General features: G+C 34.1%; 2 protein-coding genes across 2 annotated transcripts; both read right to left on the bottom strand.

Annotated features, from left to right (window-relative positions):
- Nucleotides 1–1,058: 1,058 nt before the first annotated feature.
- LOC124531146 (reticulocalbin-2) lies at nucleotides 1,059–13,227 on the bottom strand. Its single transcript, XM_047105614.1, has 8 exons — nucleotides 12,844–13,227; nucleotides 12,523–12,670; nucleotides 10,371–10,521; nucleotides 8,918–8,995; nucleotides 8,253–8,373; nucleotides 3,530–3,653; nucleotides 2,501–2,667; nucleotides 1,059–2,402 (listed from the first exon to the last, which is right to left on the bottom strand). Exons 1-7 carry the CDS (start codon nucleotides 13,034–13,036, stop codon nucleotides 2,520–2,522), a joined length of 963 nt encoding a protein of 320 aa, XP_046961570.1. The 5' UTR covers nucleotides 13,037–13,227; the 3' UTR covers nucleotides 1,059–2,402; nucleotides 2,501–2,519.
- Nucleotides 13,228–13,997: 770 nt separating this feature from the next.
- On the bottom strand, nucleotides 13,998–17,251 carry LOC124530913 (enhancer of mRNA-decapping protein 4-like). Its single transcript, XM_047105281.1, has 7 exons — nucleotides 17,130–17,251; nucleotides 16,129–16,276; nucleotides 15,291–15,456; nucleotides 15,030–15,165; nucleotides 14,599–14,770; nucleotides 14,291–14,514; nucleotides 13,998–14,178 (listed from the first exon to the last, which is right to left on the bottom strand). The coding sequence occupies exons 1-7, from the start codon at nucleotides 17,249–17,251 to the stop codon at nucleotides 13,998–14,000; spliced, it is 1,149 nt and encodes a 382-aa protein (XP_046961237.1).
- Between the last annotated feature and the right edge of the window lie 258 nt (nucleotides 17,252–17,509).

The raw sequence follows: 17,509 nt of genomic DNA, 5'->3' as shown, positions 1-17,509 counted from the left end.
TATGTTCTTTTTATTTAAAAACCCCTACGACCTTTTAGTTATAGGAAACTGATTTAAATTATACATATTAATCCTGATTAATTGCAAATCGTGATTACATAAACTTATATATATTTATTTAGAGCTGATAACAATTAATGTATAACATTTTACTTATTACAAAATTTATTACCGAAAAGTCATTCTCTTATGACAATGAAATTATACAAAATTAATAATAATAGAAACTAATTGAGACATACACTGCGATTTGGATGTTTTTAAATATAATAAGTTCTTGATAAACTAATTTATTATCTTCGACTTTATTCCTATGGCAGTATCAGACGGCCTTAACTATGTAATCGCCGAATTAATGGGTTTAGTTTCAAAAAGCCCATTCTATACTTAATAGCATATAAACTAATATTGAACCTACTGGTTTTAGCTGTTCTGTGAGTTAATTGCTAAAGAGGAAAATAAAGTAAATATATTGGGGGTTTTTTATAGTTCTGCAATAATAGTGAGAAAACAGGGAAAAGTTGCAGCCTTGTCACCATCTATTTACATGAATAAATGGCATGTATGATGCACCTATTTTTAATAACTTTTTAGGTTGTTGCTGACCATAGAATATAAAAATAAGTTCATATATCAGTTTAAAATAAAAACAACCATTATAATTAGTAAACTAGTTTGTATTGTTGCACCAAGTGTGCACAATTCCTTAGGCTTCATCGGTTGGGTGGATTTGGTTTGAAATGAAACAAACTACATTACCGGAATACCGGTGTCGGTGACCTCAGGCAAGGCACGTCTCAGGGCCTCTGTGCCCTTGTTAGTTTCGTAAAATGGTTCTAGTTTTTCTACCACGACTTCATTTAAATCTTAAATATGCTGTTTCTTTCGTAAGATTCGCTCTAGTAAGAGCGATATTTAGCACTAAAAATTCATTAACAATACATTTATTAAGTGGTCTTTCCCCAATTTTGTCAGCCAGTCTGCCTTCTAAGTCTGTAATGCAACAAGTCAGTTGTCTTCACTGCCTAATGAAATAATCGCCAGCCTCGTAAACTATGTGGATATATATATAATAAATGTTCACACATTACTATTAGTTTAAGCATTACAGAAACCAACCTTAAGAAACATAAAAACAGTCAGTAATAAGTCGCAGTTTACATAAGCATCTAAGTAACTTCTAAGTACAGACAAAAACAGATGAAATTCTAACGCAAAATTTAATAAAACTAAATGCTAATCGTGTTTAATTTATACAATATTACGTGAATACAGTATCAAAATATTTAATGTGCATGTTTAATAAAATAAAATTATTAAATAATTTAGTAACATACAAATCAAACGAGTTAATAATTAAAATAAAATAAAGTTTACATAAAATGAATATTTGACTACATTTAGCAATTTAAAACTTAGCTTAGTATTTAATAAAATAAATTTGACACGTTGAAAATCAAACTTTCTTTTTTTTTAAATTATTTTTGAACGAAGACAACATCCAAAACATTCTTAAAAAATAATATGGGCACTTGATTATTCATTTAAAACAAATATGGCGAGTTATTTTAATTAAAAAATAATTGTCGATATTGTAAAACATTATTTTAATGAAATTATTTCAAACAAGTCTATAAAACTATTGGTTGATGTATACTATTACCTAACCTAATATTCGATATTGGTAAGTAAATTTCCTTTTGTAAATAATGGAAGCCTTTCTTTGTAGATTCGATAAGTTAAGTACACTTAAATAATTTAACTATTAATGCAAGTACGATGTTAATCAAAATCATTAATTACTGGATATCATTAAAATAATCTTTTAATAAATACATACCGCAAACAACATATAGTCTGATAACAATTCTCTATTTTTTTGTATATCTTAACTATATTTAATATATATTTGGCAAGACTACTATTTTTAAAAACTATTCCGACATCACTTACTGGGAAGTTTGTACAAATTATAATCCGGGCTAATTAAGTTGACCAGTCTGAAGTTCGGCCCTGAAACACACGTGTATGTAAAACAGTACAAAATATCACTCCTATAATATTTAGTAGCATTGGTATCTATAGTTATCAAAATGTGTGCATCTAAGTGAAATCGGAATAGTTAACATTATGAACACTTGAGGTTCGTTTAATAAAAATAAACTATTAATAAATATACCAGATTTAGAATTTCAGTTTTCGATTAGAAACATCGCTCAAAGATTATATAGCAAATATTATTTCTGGATATCTGTACAGACGTAACGGAAGACATTAGTTGTGGTATAGACTGTCAGTGAATTCTGAGAAGGTTGCGTCACTTCGAGGACATCAGCAATACAAATAAACAAACAGTAAGAGAGAGATTGAGATTATCTCACTACGATGTGAGTGGTCGCGCGCGCGCGTCTGTGTGTGTGTGTGTGTGTGTGTGTGTGTGTGTGTGTGTGTGTGTGTGTGTGTGTGTGTGTGTGTGTGTGTGTGTGTGTGTGTGTGTGTGTGTGTGTGTGTGTGTGCCCCTACAGCTCGTCGTCGAAGCGCTCGTGTGTCTGCGCGCCGCCCACAAAGGCGGGCGTGTGGTCGAGCAACTCGCTGTAAGACAGGCGCCCGTCGCCGTCGTCGTCCGCTGCGGCCAGAAGGTGCTCAGCCTCCTCTTCCGCGATCTCGCTGTTAGATTGCATAACATAAATGACTTCTCATATTCGAGCAGCACGGGTTCTTGATTAGCACTTTTATTAATTTGTAGCTTCACTTAATTGTTGAATGACGATTCAAAACTTCTTGTAAAAGCCTACTTGAATCAAGTTTATTTTGATTTGATTTGATTGCCCAGGCCCCAATTGATTAAAGATATGTGATGTCTAAGTCTGAGATAAAAAGTGAAGCCCAATATTGAACCTTGTGAGACACCTCTACTATTAGATTTGGACTGTTAGTGAGCAATAGGTAGCATCTATTATACCAGTTCTAGATTTTAAGTGAGGAACTCTTCAATAGTAGCTAGATTACATTATTTTTTATGTAATTAAATAATCATAAAGGTATGTTGCATAGTGTTAAAAGCGTCCGAATAATCTACTAAAGGTATATTTGAAATTTGAAAGCAAAAGGTCCTATCAGCTATTGGTACATTATCATCCCTACCTTTAAACTGGAGCAAATAATCAAATAGTAATTGAATATTGGTATCAGAGATTAAATAAGTAATGATCATGTCACGTCATGGAGGCATTAAATAAATAAATATAAATATGAGACAACATCACATACATTACTCTGATCCCAATGTAAGTAGCTGAAGCACTTGTGTTATGGAAATCAAAAGTAACGACGGCACCACAAACACCCAGACCCGAGACAACATAGAAAACTAATGGTAATCTACATCGACTCGGCCGGGAATCGAACCCGGGACCTCAGAGTGGCGTACCCATGAAAACCGGTGTACACACCACTCGACCACGGAGGTCGTCAAAAGTTTTGTATTAGTGGTGTGTGGTGGGGTTGGGGGTGGGGGGTGGTGACTCACTCGTTGTCGGGCACGAGCCAGCGGCGCAGCTCGTGCGGCGCCAGCAGGCCGTCGCGGTCGCGGTCGAGCTCGTGCTCGAACTTGTCGCGCTCCGCTATCACCCACTCCTGGTCCTGCTGCGCGCCTGCGGGGAGCGACAGCTTTACACATACTTTCTAACACACTATATTGTATTCGAAATAGTAAGTAAAGTAAAGTAAAGTAACAGCCTGTAAATTTCCCACTGCTGAGATAAGGCCTCCTCTTCCATTAAGGAGAGGGTTTGGAACGTATTCCACCACGCTGTTCCAATGCGGGTTGGTGGAATGCACATGTGGCAGAATTTCGATGAAATTAGACACATGCAGGTTTCCTCACGATGTTTTCCTTCACCGCCGAGCACGAGGTGAATTATAAACACAATTAAGCACATATATATATAATGGTGCTTGTCTGGGTTTGAACCCGCAATCATCGGTTAAGATGCACGCGTTCTAACCACGGGGCCATCTCAGCTCAAAATAGTAAATAAATATAGTAATTAAAACAATAATTATATACGAACGAAAATCACTATCGAAATCAAAGATCAACGTATCGTACGACACACCATATATGTCAGATGTAGAATTGGCAAATTCAATAAAACCGATTACTGCCGATTTTTGCAACCAATAGAAATATAAAATAAAATAGCTCCTAAAATAGCGCCATTCGACGCTATACGTCACTATAGATTCTCGCGTCAGTTTAACCCGAGAAAGCAAGTGCATGTAAATCGACGTGTCAAATTGACGAATATATTAGGTCATATGATATTACAGATTATCACGTTTGTATAAAGATAATATTCACATGAGAAATAAATATTGATAAATTGGGATAGCGTACTTAATTCGGATGTGATCAATTTTATTTATATATAATTTAACTTGTTGCTAAATTAATCAATGAGTTTTTACAGTGAAGTAGTAATCACATCAAATATATTTTATAATTTACTTCTAGTGTCTATTTTGAAACCTATATTATAAGCCTATACCCTTTGAAATAGCAGATGCTAAAAGTCGTTACTTTGAATTCGGTTAAAATAAGCAATTTGAATGAATATTTAATACAAATTAAGACTAGTGTTTTGGGACCAATTAAATACAGTGGCGGATTTACAAATATGCCGCTAGTAGGCTAGTAGGCTATTCAATTTTTGCCGCCCCTACTTTTTTTTGCAACATTTATAATTTGTGTTCTATCGTCCTCATTAGATCGTTTTTTTCCGTTAATAGTATTATTATAAAATAGGTGATATTTCTGTCAGTTACTAGATTATTTTTCCAACCCGCTATGTAGTGACGAGTATACGTTTTATTTAAATTACTCTACAACAACAGCCTGTAAATTCCCACTGCTGGGCTAAAGGCCTCCTCTCCCTTTGAGGAGAAGGTTTGGAACATATTCCACCACGCTGTTTCAATGCGGGTTGGTGGAATACACATGTGGCAGAATTTGTATGAAATTTGTCACATGCAGGTTTCCTCACGATGTTTTCCTTCACCGCTAAGCACGAGATGAATTATAAAGACAAATTAAGCACATGAAACTGTAAATGCACTGTAAATCTGCCGCTCTAGGCTCCAGCCTACGAAGCCTTTTCAACCGACTTCCAAAAGGAGGAGGTTATCAATTCGTCTGTATTTTTTTTTTTTTTTTTTTTTTTTTTTTTTTTTTTTTTTTTTTTGTGTTTGTTACCTCATAACTTTTTACTGGGTGGACCGATTTTGATAATTTTTTTTTGTTTGAAGGGTAGTGCTTCCCGTGGGGTCCCATTTAGTTTATTTTTTTTTCCGATGATGGTATCCATGTGAAAACGACATAAGTCTTAAATTTGCATTATGTATATGCGCGACAAATAGGTGAATAACTGAAAATCACGTTAACCAATTTTGATAATTATTTTTTTATTATAAAATATATACTTCAAGGGTAATTTGGTGAAAGTTTGGTAAGGTTCTGAGCACAGGATCCATGACAAAGTAACGGAACGGAAGGGAACGGAACAATTCTGAGGAGCACGTTAGCGATACTCGGTCGAATCTTTTATTTATAGGTTATTTGAGTCACCTTCCGTAATGTGGTTATGTTTATGTAATTATCATAGTCGAATAGTATAATCAACTAGCTGCCCACCCCGGCTTCGCACCGGTGCAATACTGATACTAAATATACTACAGAATTTGTTTATATACGACATCACATCGCAAACTTCTAAAATTATCAGTGTTTCTTTACTATATTGTTCATGTTTTATATACACAAACCTTCCCCTTGAATCACACTATCTTTTAAAAAAAACCGCATCAAAATCCGTTGCGTAGATTTAAAGATATAGGGACAGAGAAAGCGACTTTGTTTTATACTATGTAGTGATGGAACTCCTATACGGCTCGCAGTTAGGGTGCGATATAGGGCAGAATTTCTTACTATCTTTAATCAAATTTTGTGTATGTGATGTGATGTCATATGATGTACGAAATATAGTTGGTCTTTTTCAAAGTTTTTTTTGCTGAGTTCGATTACAGCTCTTTCGAGGGATCCTTGTAGTTTACGCCGCGTGACGTATTAAATCCGCATTTTCGAAAGTCAATTTTTGCTTTATTCGCAAGTTTCCTTTGAAATTGTCCTCGAAGTAGTTTCTGACTCATATAAACGGAACGTTTAATCTATCCATATTAAAAAAATTAGTTAGTCAACATCAGCTTCACTTAAAATCAAAAAATAAATAAAATTTTAACAAAAAGAAAAACCGACTTCAAACAAAACACTATTTTAAAACAAATGAATATGCACGAAAAAGTAACAAAAATAATTGCGTATTCAACATATTTTTTAGAGTCTTCCTAAGTTAAATGAAATGAAAAATATTAGACTACTTAAAAGTCGATTAACGATTATATCATGTAGTTATAATTATTGTTATATTTGGAGTCGGTGTCAGCCAATAAAACCCTACAGTATATCTATCAAAAAACAATACGAGAATACTTTGACAAATATGTTTTTTACAAATTACCTTTTACACAATAATATACTGGATCAATCAAGGGGCTCGTATCGCTTCTTTCTTTTGATTGTTGGGGCAAGGGCACCGTGGCTGACACCGGCTCCAAATATAACAATAATTATAACTACATGATATAATCGTTAATCGACTTTTAAGTAGTCTAATATTTTTCATTTCATTTAACTTAGGAAGACTCTAAAAAATATGTTGAATACGCAATTATTTTTGTTACTTTTTCGTGCATATTCATTTGTTTTAAAATAGTGTTTTGTTTGAAGTCGGTTTTTCTTTTTGTTAAAATTTTATTTATGGTAAATCCGCCACTGATTAAATATAAAAATCGTACATAGAAAACAACATTTTTGAAGCATTAAAACAAAACGGCAACAGATAAGAGACCAGAAGCAATTAATCTGCATCACAACACACTCGCAGCAATGCTTGTTTAACGACGCCGTGTTTACAAACTAAACAGGACCGGGGTCGTTACTCCGAGTTTGCAACAATTGTATTGTTCTTTATTTATTCATCAGCAGCCTTTAACACAGCGGGAAGTTATATTAGACCCGCCCCGGCTTCGCACGGGTGCAATACTGACAATAAATATACTATAGATATTTGTTTAAACTTCTAAAATTATATTTTTTTTATGGTATAGGTTGGCGGACGAGCATATGGGCCACCTGATGGTAAGTGGTCACCATCACCATATCACCATAGACAATGACGCTGTAAGAAATATTAACTATTCCTGACATCGTCAATGTGCCACCTACCTTGGGAGCTAAGATGTTATTGTCCCTTGTGCCTGTTGTTACACTGGCTCACTCAAAGTTTATCAGTGTTTCTTTACTATATTATCCATGTATTACATACAAAACCCCTCTTCTCGAATCACACTATCTATTAAAAAAAACCGCATCTTAATCTGTTGCGTAATTTGTAAGATTTAACCATACATAGGGACAGAGAGCGATAAGTGACTTTGTTTTATACTGTGTAATGATATATCATTAGATAGGTCGGCAAGGCTCATTGGGTCTGTAAGAAATAACTTATTAGCCGCATCACAGTAAAAATAACTATAAATGCCCTAATATAAGTCAGATTTTTTATTACAAATAATAATTAAAAACCTAAATACTAAATAAAACTAACCTAACCTATCTGGCGCATTTGCAAATTTAATTTGGTGCGATTGCGTTGATATGTGGGAAACGAAATATCAACTACTCCATAAATTGTCTACGGAAAATCAGGGAAAGTAATATTTTATAAATGAAAGAAGTTAAACGAAAAGCGTTCGTACTTTATATCGATGACTGTAGAATATACGAAAGATTCTACAAAAAAAGCATATCCGCTATGGCAACACAACCGGCAGACAATAAGAACGGCTAAATAAGAACAGCAGACATATTTCGAAAATTATTTTATAGAACAATAATGGCGCCGTCGAATCTCTGCGATCTACCAAAAATGCAAATGCTGAATCTAAAGTCAGATCAACGCGCCTGCGAATTTGCACATTTCAAATCTGTTTCAAATCTGTTTCAAAGTTGTCACGTTTATCACACTCATTATCCTACATCTGTACTGTTTCAAAGTTGGCATGTTTACCACACTCATTATAGTTCTTCTAACCTTTAATTTACGTCAAATAGAAATGTAATCGTGACGTCATACCCCTGTCTCCGATGTACTCGTGGAAGCTGATGAGTCCGTCCCCGTTGAGGTCCTTCTCCCGTATCGTCTGGTTCACGAGGAACACGTGCATCGACTCGTGCTCCTCGGGGTTGGAGAACACCTGGCAGAATATGGGAGGATACATAGAACCAAAATGATAAAACTCGATGGCAGCAAGAGATCACTCAAAAAAAATCAAAATCAAAATAAACTTTATTCAAGTAGGCTTTACAAGCACTTTTGAAACGTCATTTTACAATTAAGTGAAGCTACCACCGGTTCGGAAAGTAGATTCTACCGAGAAGAACCGGCAAGAAACTCAGTAGTTACTCTTTTGTTGTTAATGTTAACATTTAAAAAATACAAAGTCATGTTAATTGAATACAATTATTTAAATTAATATATCCTGCTTGGAAGTCAACAGGTATTAGCTCCACGCTTTTTTATCATCTATAAAATCTTGTATCGAATAATATGCTTTTTCTACCAATGTATTTTTTACAAACGATCACTTAAACTTTTATATATTATATTATATTTCCAGGTTTCATGAAAATAAAAACAAAGTGAAACTGAATCTTACAAACGTCCCGGAAAAAGGGAACTCTGATATAACTTGAATTTATTCACAATTGTCAGAATGTAATCAAAGAGGGCGAGCTCACCGCGAACTCTTCAAAGTCGAGCGCGCCGTCCCCGTTGGCGTCGGCGGCGCGCCACATGGCCTTCTCCTCGCGCACCAGCTGCCAGGAATTACACTTCATACTTAACTAACTAACATCACATTTATTTGGATCCTGGGTCAACCAGATAGATCCATTCACTTACGAAGGTGTAAACGAAATATTGGAATTAAAAAAAAATACCCAAATAAAATTAGTCAAATTTGTATTATTTTGCTGTCCTTACGACTAAGTCGTCTCACGCACACTAAAACATTTTGCGTGTTAACACGAGCGTTACAGTATGATCGTTACTCATACTAACACACGCCTATAGTAATTTAATATAGACACGCTTCTCAGGGAGTGAATAGAACTTTTTAATTATGTGTGAAGTAAGATCTGCAACTATGGAATGTCTTCTAAGAAGATTAATAGATAGATAAATTATGTAAAAGTCCTATCAGAAAAATATGGTGATATGACAAAATACTATGACAAACTAACGAGCGAACTTAAGCCTAAATTTCTTAATTTTGGTTTAAGATAACTCAGAAAGTATATGGAATTGCACCTGACACGTACTTCAAGATATTTTCCTTCACCGCAGAGCATCAGATACATCAAAGTAGCAAAAGGTTGTAAAAGTGTCTTTGTTTTAAATATCTATTATAAAAATAAAAATTAGCATATAGTGAATATAAATAGTTAAGCAAAACTTAATAGTATAATAAATATAATACAAGATTAAGGCGTTGGAAACGGATGCATTGTGGTTGGTAGAAATTTTAGTGAATAAAATACCAAATAAACATCCTGAAATATAGTATAATTGTATCGACTTTATGACCAGTGTAACAGCTGCTCGTGACTACTTGAAATTTAATAGCGTAATCATAAATGGGGCGTGCTAATGCAATTGACACATTTAACCAATTAAATTCTTTAGCCATCCACCTAGTTTTTACTGTTTGAGCCGAGATGGCCCAGCGGTTAGAACGCGAGCATCGTAACCGATGATTAAGGGTTCAACCCCGACAAACACCACTGAACATTCATGTGCTTAATTTGAGTTTATAATTCATCTCGTACTCAGCGGTGAAGGAATAATACATCGTGAGGAAACCTGCATGTGTCTTATTTCATGAAAATTCCGCCACGTGTGTATTCTAACAACCCATACTGGAACAGCATGGTGGAATATGTTCCAAACCTTCTCCTCAAAGGGAGAGGAAACCTTAGCCCAGCTATGGGAAGTTTACAGGCTGTTGTTGTTTGTTTACTTCCTAGGCTGTTGTTGTTGTTGTTCGTGACAGGTGCTTCCCAAAATAATACGCAACTTTTGTTTTGTCAACACCCTTGGTGTAATAGTAAATATAATCTTAACTTGACAAGAAAATATGACACACGGTTGGTGAACTGCTGTAAGTTGCAGACCACCATTTTCATCACGTACCATGCCCGTGTCCCCGATATCCTCAGAGTCGAGTTCCTCCTCAGCGCTGACACCAAAAGCGTCTTTGAGATACTCCGACCATGTGACGATTCCATCTTGGTCACTGTCCGTTTCCGACATGCGCTCCTCAGCCTCCTCTTGGGATAGCTTTCTAAATCAGAAATTGATTAATTAACATATAACTACAATTAAAACAAAAGTTATTAATTATTTTTTTATGTAATAAGATGGGTAAATGGTCCACCAGATGGTAACTGGTCACCAGTGCCTATGGACATTGGCGCTGTAGGTAGGAATTAATAACTATTCCTCATATCTCCAATGTGCTCTCAACCTTGGGACCTAAGTTCTCAGGACCCTTCCGCTTGTAGTTACACTGGCTCACTTACCTTTCAAAACGAAACAGCAAAACAAGGTTTTGTTGTTTTGTTGGTTGCGGGTTTAATATATAACCCAAATTATATTATAGCCCACAGTTTTCTTTATATTTATCTGTTTATAAGGCTTAAAACTACCAAAATAATTTTAACATAATATTTTTATTTAATCAACTGAGTTCAGTTTATAATTTTGCCCCATTTTCTTACTGATGACTACTGACTCTGTTTTATGTCTTAATTTACTTGACCATAGAGATGACACGATGTTTAGTTGTGTGTAATCAGTTTCGTTTAAAGATTTTAGATTTAAAAAATATTGATAAATAGGGTTCAGTGCTCTCTAGTAGTATGAGTCAATCACAAACTATTGTAGTCTAACCTTGGGTAACAACATACATATATACTCATCCATGCTAATTATAGCACTCTAATCATTAAACTAGAATGTATAACTACAATTTGTCATTGTTTATGCTAGAAGAAAAAAGGGTTTGCATTACTCATACAATCAGGGATCATTCATTTAGAGCAGTGATTCCCAAAGTGGTCCCGGTGGATCCCCTGGGGTCCACGGCAGACGTGATAAGGTCTATGTAGGCGTGAATAAAAAATGGGGGTCCATATCTTATGGATATGGTTAATGGGGGTCCACGAAAATTTATCTGCTAGTGATAGTAAAGAGCGAAAATGTAAGCAAAGTTATATTACCTTATTAATTTTTTCTTGTACTTCTATTCTTTTAATAAATAAATTGTTAGAAAATGTACTATTTTTCGTTTTTATTTAACCTATCGGAATATAGGGACGGGACACAGAAGCGACATAATTTTTATTTTTTGGAGACTTTAAGAAATGTAACAGCAGCGGGTCCACCAAAACCAATAAAATTTTGAAAGTGGTCCATGAGAAAAATAAGTTTGGGAACTACTGATTTATAAATTTATAATTTATAAATATAGAATGTTTGGTTACTGAGAGTGAAGTTGTAACTTATCTAATTAATATGTACAAAATAAAGTTGTGATTTTTTCGCATAAAAAACTTATTTACAGTAACTCATTCCTGATAAAAACATTATACACATCTTATAGGTCAAGGATGACCAAAACAACTTTGTTAGCAAAAATTTAGATTGTGTTAAAATAATAACTTTTTTTATTAGTTCTTCTATTTTAAACCATAACAGAGGCTATGGATACATATTATACAGCCTTGATACAGTTTGTATAAATAAAAAACCAGATACAGATTGTATTGAACACATCACTTCTAAATACATATGGAAATATATGCTAATCAGTCTTTTGAATATAAAAGATATCTGGGGCTTGCTCCTATTTAATATGCTAAGCTTTATTTTTTGATACAGGCTCCTGTTATGTTTGATAATTTGATAAAGAAATATTTCATTCACAAATATTTTATGTTAACTTTTCATCGTCAGATAAAAGGAATGTTTTATAAATATATATTTTTTATTATAATTATATATTTATATACTCATATTTGTTGTTACATACAGCTTAAAAAAATATATCAAGGAATTTGACATATATGTTAATTTTTATTGTGCCTTTGATATATGATAGGTTTTTATGGGAAGTATTTGAAGTTTTTCATCCAGAATTGGAGCTTTTCTTTTGCCAATCAAAAAAATGCTATATAGATTTTTAATAAAATTATAAAATGTCTTTTTGCTTTTGCTTTACATATTTTTGAATGGAATGTTATATATCAGTGAAGTTCTTAAAAAATATTATGAGTCAACTCACACAAAAGAGTTCAGGATCCACTTCTTAAGCTCAGAATGGTCAACATAGGAGTCACCATTGAGGTCCATTTTCGGCAGTAAAAGCGCGAACCGCCGCTTCGCCTCCTCCGGACTGAGCGAGTCATATTCTTCGGCCTCCCTGACGCTACCTATTGAGAAATAATAAGTTACCACCAACACAGAGGGCACGAGAAATAAAAGAGCTGGTTTCATAGACATAGCCACTATCGCATTCGTTATCACCGACTAAGCATCGTGCATTGCAAAACGCTGCGCCGGAGCAACGTGACCGAGTAAACATGCACGTATAGCTGAGGCGCACCTAGTATCGCTTCGTGATCGAACTCCACGTTATGACCGGCGTCGTTATAGTGCTCATAGTCTCTCGGCCGGTACGCGCCGTCCGACTCTCGCTCCGTACTATCGATGCTGTGACTGTGCACGGCCGCCGTTGCACACAGCAAGATATTTGGCGTCAATAAAAGCGTCAGCGCAATATAATATTGTTTTGACATAGTTTACATTCAATTATCACTTTTTGGGTTTATTTGTTTTGTCTTCTCGCAACGTTTCAGCTGTGCATACTCATTTTAATTCTTTTCCTCTTAAAAATAACATCCGAACATCGTAATCGTATCTGTAAATAAAATATATATTATCGGATGACACTTGATGACAGACAGTTCGCAGACCGAATGACAGCTGAGGTTTTGGCCGAAGGCCGAGGCCGAGTGCCCGTCCCGAGAAACGGAACGGCATTGCCTGTTATCGATGTTTCGATTTTGTTGAAGGACCATTTCTTTAATTCCTTCCTATTGGTTCAATAGGCCATTTGACAATGCGAAAAATAAATTGTGAATTATTTTGTAATCAGTGTATATTATGAGTATTATTTACTAACGAAAGTTGAAAACAATACTTAATTATTCAAAAACCCATAAATAAAAATGCAAATTTTCAAACGTTTGTCACGTGACACAAAAAGCTTCTGATTGGCCGGGCTTATGATGAAGTCACTTTCTTGTAAACTTTTATTTTCTACTATATGTACCACAGATTAAAATACAGGAAAGTGACGACACCGACCCCATTGCAGCGCCATATTGTCCAAGTAGCGTTTTGGCGCGCTATTAAATAGCTAAATATAAATATATGGATTTTTTTAATATGATATTTTTCGGCAAATATGTACTAGAAATAAAAAACACAACTTATACTGGGCTCCTTAACTTCTACTAAATAATATAAAATGGATTTTAAAAACCAGTCAAATAGCCTATTAAAAGGTTTTAAAATTTACCAATAAAATTTACTTACCAATCATAGTTCATTATACGCTATTTGATAATTAATCCACCCATAAAAACATTCCATTTCCAATATTTTGTCTGGGAAATAAAATTTGACGAGAAAAAGGTTCAAAAATTTTATTCAAAATCAACAAAGAATAATACAATAATAAATATCGTCTTTGATTTATTTTAATAAATTATTAGCAGCCATTATGATAAGGCTTATACGACGACTTGCTACATGACTTGGAAATGATCGGAGGAATTTTGATAGGTGTTTGTGAACTTCTCCAACAACTAAAGGTAAATGCATGCGTGTAGTTTGATCTGATGGGTTAAGATTTATTAATGCTTCTTCCAAATATCTGCGAATAAATAAAATCACGTCACAGTAAAAAATAATCAAATGATAGTATCATAAATATGTTAGGAAGTACTATAAGTTTTGCTGATCAATAAAATAAATATATTATTGACCTGCATTTAAGTTGAGTATCGTGGACCATATCAGTAGCGAGTTGTTGAACGAGAGACAACAACACTGACTGTTTAAGACTGCATGGCGTAGAAAACACCGTATCCAAGTCGGCAGCCTTGCAAGCTGCCATCACAAGGGATAAATCCGAGGACGACAGAGCTTCCTCAAAGGATTTATTAATGTCGCCTTCTTTTATTTGTTTGTTAATTTCCGCTGATTTCATCTACAAAATTATAATTATATGATTAATTAAAATAATTTTATAGTGAAAGATAATTTAATAGACATAGGTACGTATATTATTTACTAATTGATCAATAATCGATGTTTCGGGATCTGCCGGTTGTGGTGGGCTGTTATGCGAGAACACTTCTTTCTCGTGTAGGGCGGAACTATCATCCCAAACGTCTGTTTGCAACTGTGGCATCAGTATGCCTAATAATTGTTCCCGCCATTCTTTGAGTTCATTTTTTAAAATTCTAAAATATAAAACGACATTTAGTGTATATTATGTTATTATTATAGTTTTATAAAGATGTATTGCAAAGGACGATAATTAAGTACTACAGGTATTAGAGAGTTTTAATAATGCGTACTCAAATAAGAGTAATTTTAATTCATGAAATCATTGTGAGTCAGAGTGTTTCCACTGACAGAAGCGAATATTTTTAAAAACGGACCTAAACCAACACAACTTAATGATACTTATATATCACATACATGTAAATACGTACTCACATCTGTAACGTGCTTTGCAAATTATCAAAGATTCCAGACTTATTATTCTCCAACAGAACTTGGTGTTTCTCTAATGCTACTCGAAGCGACCGCGAAGTTTTATTCACTGATTTGAAAAACGAAGACCCTGATTCCACTGCAATAAAAACCTTTTTTTTTAATGAATGTGGCAACTGATGTCGAGAAAAATTATCACATTTTTATTTTAAATATTTCTGTCTATTATTTAAAAATATATCTGTATTTCGAATTAATTCTCACGTTCGTTAAAAGCATTCTCTAATGTTCTTGTAACATGTCTGAGCAGTCGGCGATGGGATTGTTGCATGATGGGTATGTAAGCGCTGGGGAAAGTGGCGGAGAAACAATTACTGATAACCTCTTTCACACTCTCTGCTGTCGCTGATGCTATTCGGTCCTTTAGATCCTGAAGAATTATTAAAAATTGTTAATTATTGAAGTATTCATAATTAAGAGACTAAAGCTACTGCGATTTCATTTCTATGTTTTTTGGGTAAAGTTCTTTAAAGAAGATTTGGACCTAGTTTCACTACGCCGTTTTATACTGGATTCGTGTATACTTTAAATCAGCGGTCGGCAACCTGCGGCCGCGATCATCTTCCTTGCGGCCCGTGAATGTTTTGTAAAAAAGTTGACAAATATATTAAACATACAAAAAATAGCATCTCAAATGCAACCTCCGACATCACACTAAAATTTGTGTAAAGTCAGTTTCCTATTTAGGTCGTTTGGAGTTTTCATTTCTTTATTTTTCTTTAATTTTTCTAAGCTCAAACATATAAACATAATATAAGTATTATGTGTACGAATTAAACTCTGTATCTTTTAAGAATTTTCAATAGCATTTTTCTTTTATCTATGGAATATGATTAATTAACACTAATTTTGCGTAGGTATAGGCTTCTAAGGTTAATATCATGACTGCGGCCCGCTTATACTTTATTTTGCCACCTTGTGGCCCTTGCCAACCAAAAGGTTACCGATCGCTTCTTTAAATGAATTATATTATCGCGATTCTCAAAATTGTGATCGAATTTGCGGTCAAATATATTCTGGTGAGGCGAAGAAGTTAACTTACATCACTTTGTAGGAAGTCGATGAGAACTTGCCGAATTTGTAAATCGGCATTCTGCGCTTGAGTCGTTTTTGCGTCTAACTCTCTGGAGCGTATTCTTTTGTCGGTAAATTGTGTAGCATCTGCTAAAACCTTTGTTACTTCATCCAATCTAAAATATTTTTATAATTACGATAAATGCAGCGATTATAGCCAAGAATATATAATGGTAAGGGTTACAGCTTAAGTAATAGCTTCTAATCTAATTATTGTCAGCTATGACCACTTCTTATGAGAAGATTAATGCGGGCTAGTAAAACTCGATGCATAATTCCGAAGAAAATCAGTGTTGTAGAATTTGTAAATTATCTATTAAAGGATAATTTTTATATAGAATGAGTGCATTTAACTAAGGTAATGAGATTTGTTACATACTTACTACGCATTAATTTTTTTTTTGTAAAAATCGTGTACCTGCTGTAAATATTCATATTAAGCCATATTTTGATATTATCGTGTATATGATACAAGTAAAATATAAAAATGGCTTATTTATTACCCGCTAAGCATGAATAATAAATACTCTTTAGGATTTACTGCGTATATAAATAAATAAATAAAAATAAATATGAGACAACATCACATACATTACTCTGATCCCAATGTAAGTAGCTAAAGCACTTGTGTTAAGGAAATCAGAAGTAACGACGGTACCACAAACACCCAGATCCAATACAACATAGAAAACTAATGGTAATCTACATCGACTCGGCCAGGAATCGAACCCGGGACCTCAGAGTGGCATACCCATGAAAACCGGTGTATACACAACTCGACCATGGAGGTTGTCAAAACACTAAAAAAATATATTTTTTTAGCAAGGGTGTTACTGTTACTCATTTACAAATACAAATCAATGGATGTGGATTCTGGCAAGATAGGCACTAGTAATGTATATCATATGCAAAATTGTTCAAGGTAATAAGGTGACCTAATTGGTTCTATATTACAAAAATAATCCTTACGTATTTGTAGAGTCCTTTAGTAAGTCCGGTCGTTGAGCAGATGTTAAGTTGCTCAAGACTAAATTGGAACTGAGCAGATCTTCCTTCAGCGCTTTTAATAAAAGATGCTGTTCCAGCAGCATATCTGATAAAAAAAATACACACATTATGAACGATCAAAGAAGAAGCAGTATAGAAAGATAATTGGAAGATGTTTGTGACTGTCTTTAAAATGATTTTGATTATTTTATTACTATATCTTTAAAAATATAATTTTATAAGGGTTTTACGCCACTTGATTATTTTAGAATTGATATATTTAAAAGACGGATGGCAAAAGTGTTTTAATTAAAAAAAAAGGTAGCTATTTATACATACATCGATAAATGCTTATTAAAAAT

Source organism: Vanessa cardui, chromosome 7 (genome assembly GCF_905220365.1).
Source record: "Vanessa cardui chromosome 7, ilVanCard2.1, whole genome shotgun sequence".
Lineage (NCBI taxonomy): Eukaryota > Metazoa > Arthropoda > Insecta > Lepidoptera > Nymphalidae > Vanessa > Vanessa cardui.
This window is presented reverse-complemented; position numbering and strand designations above follow the sequence as displayed.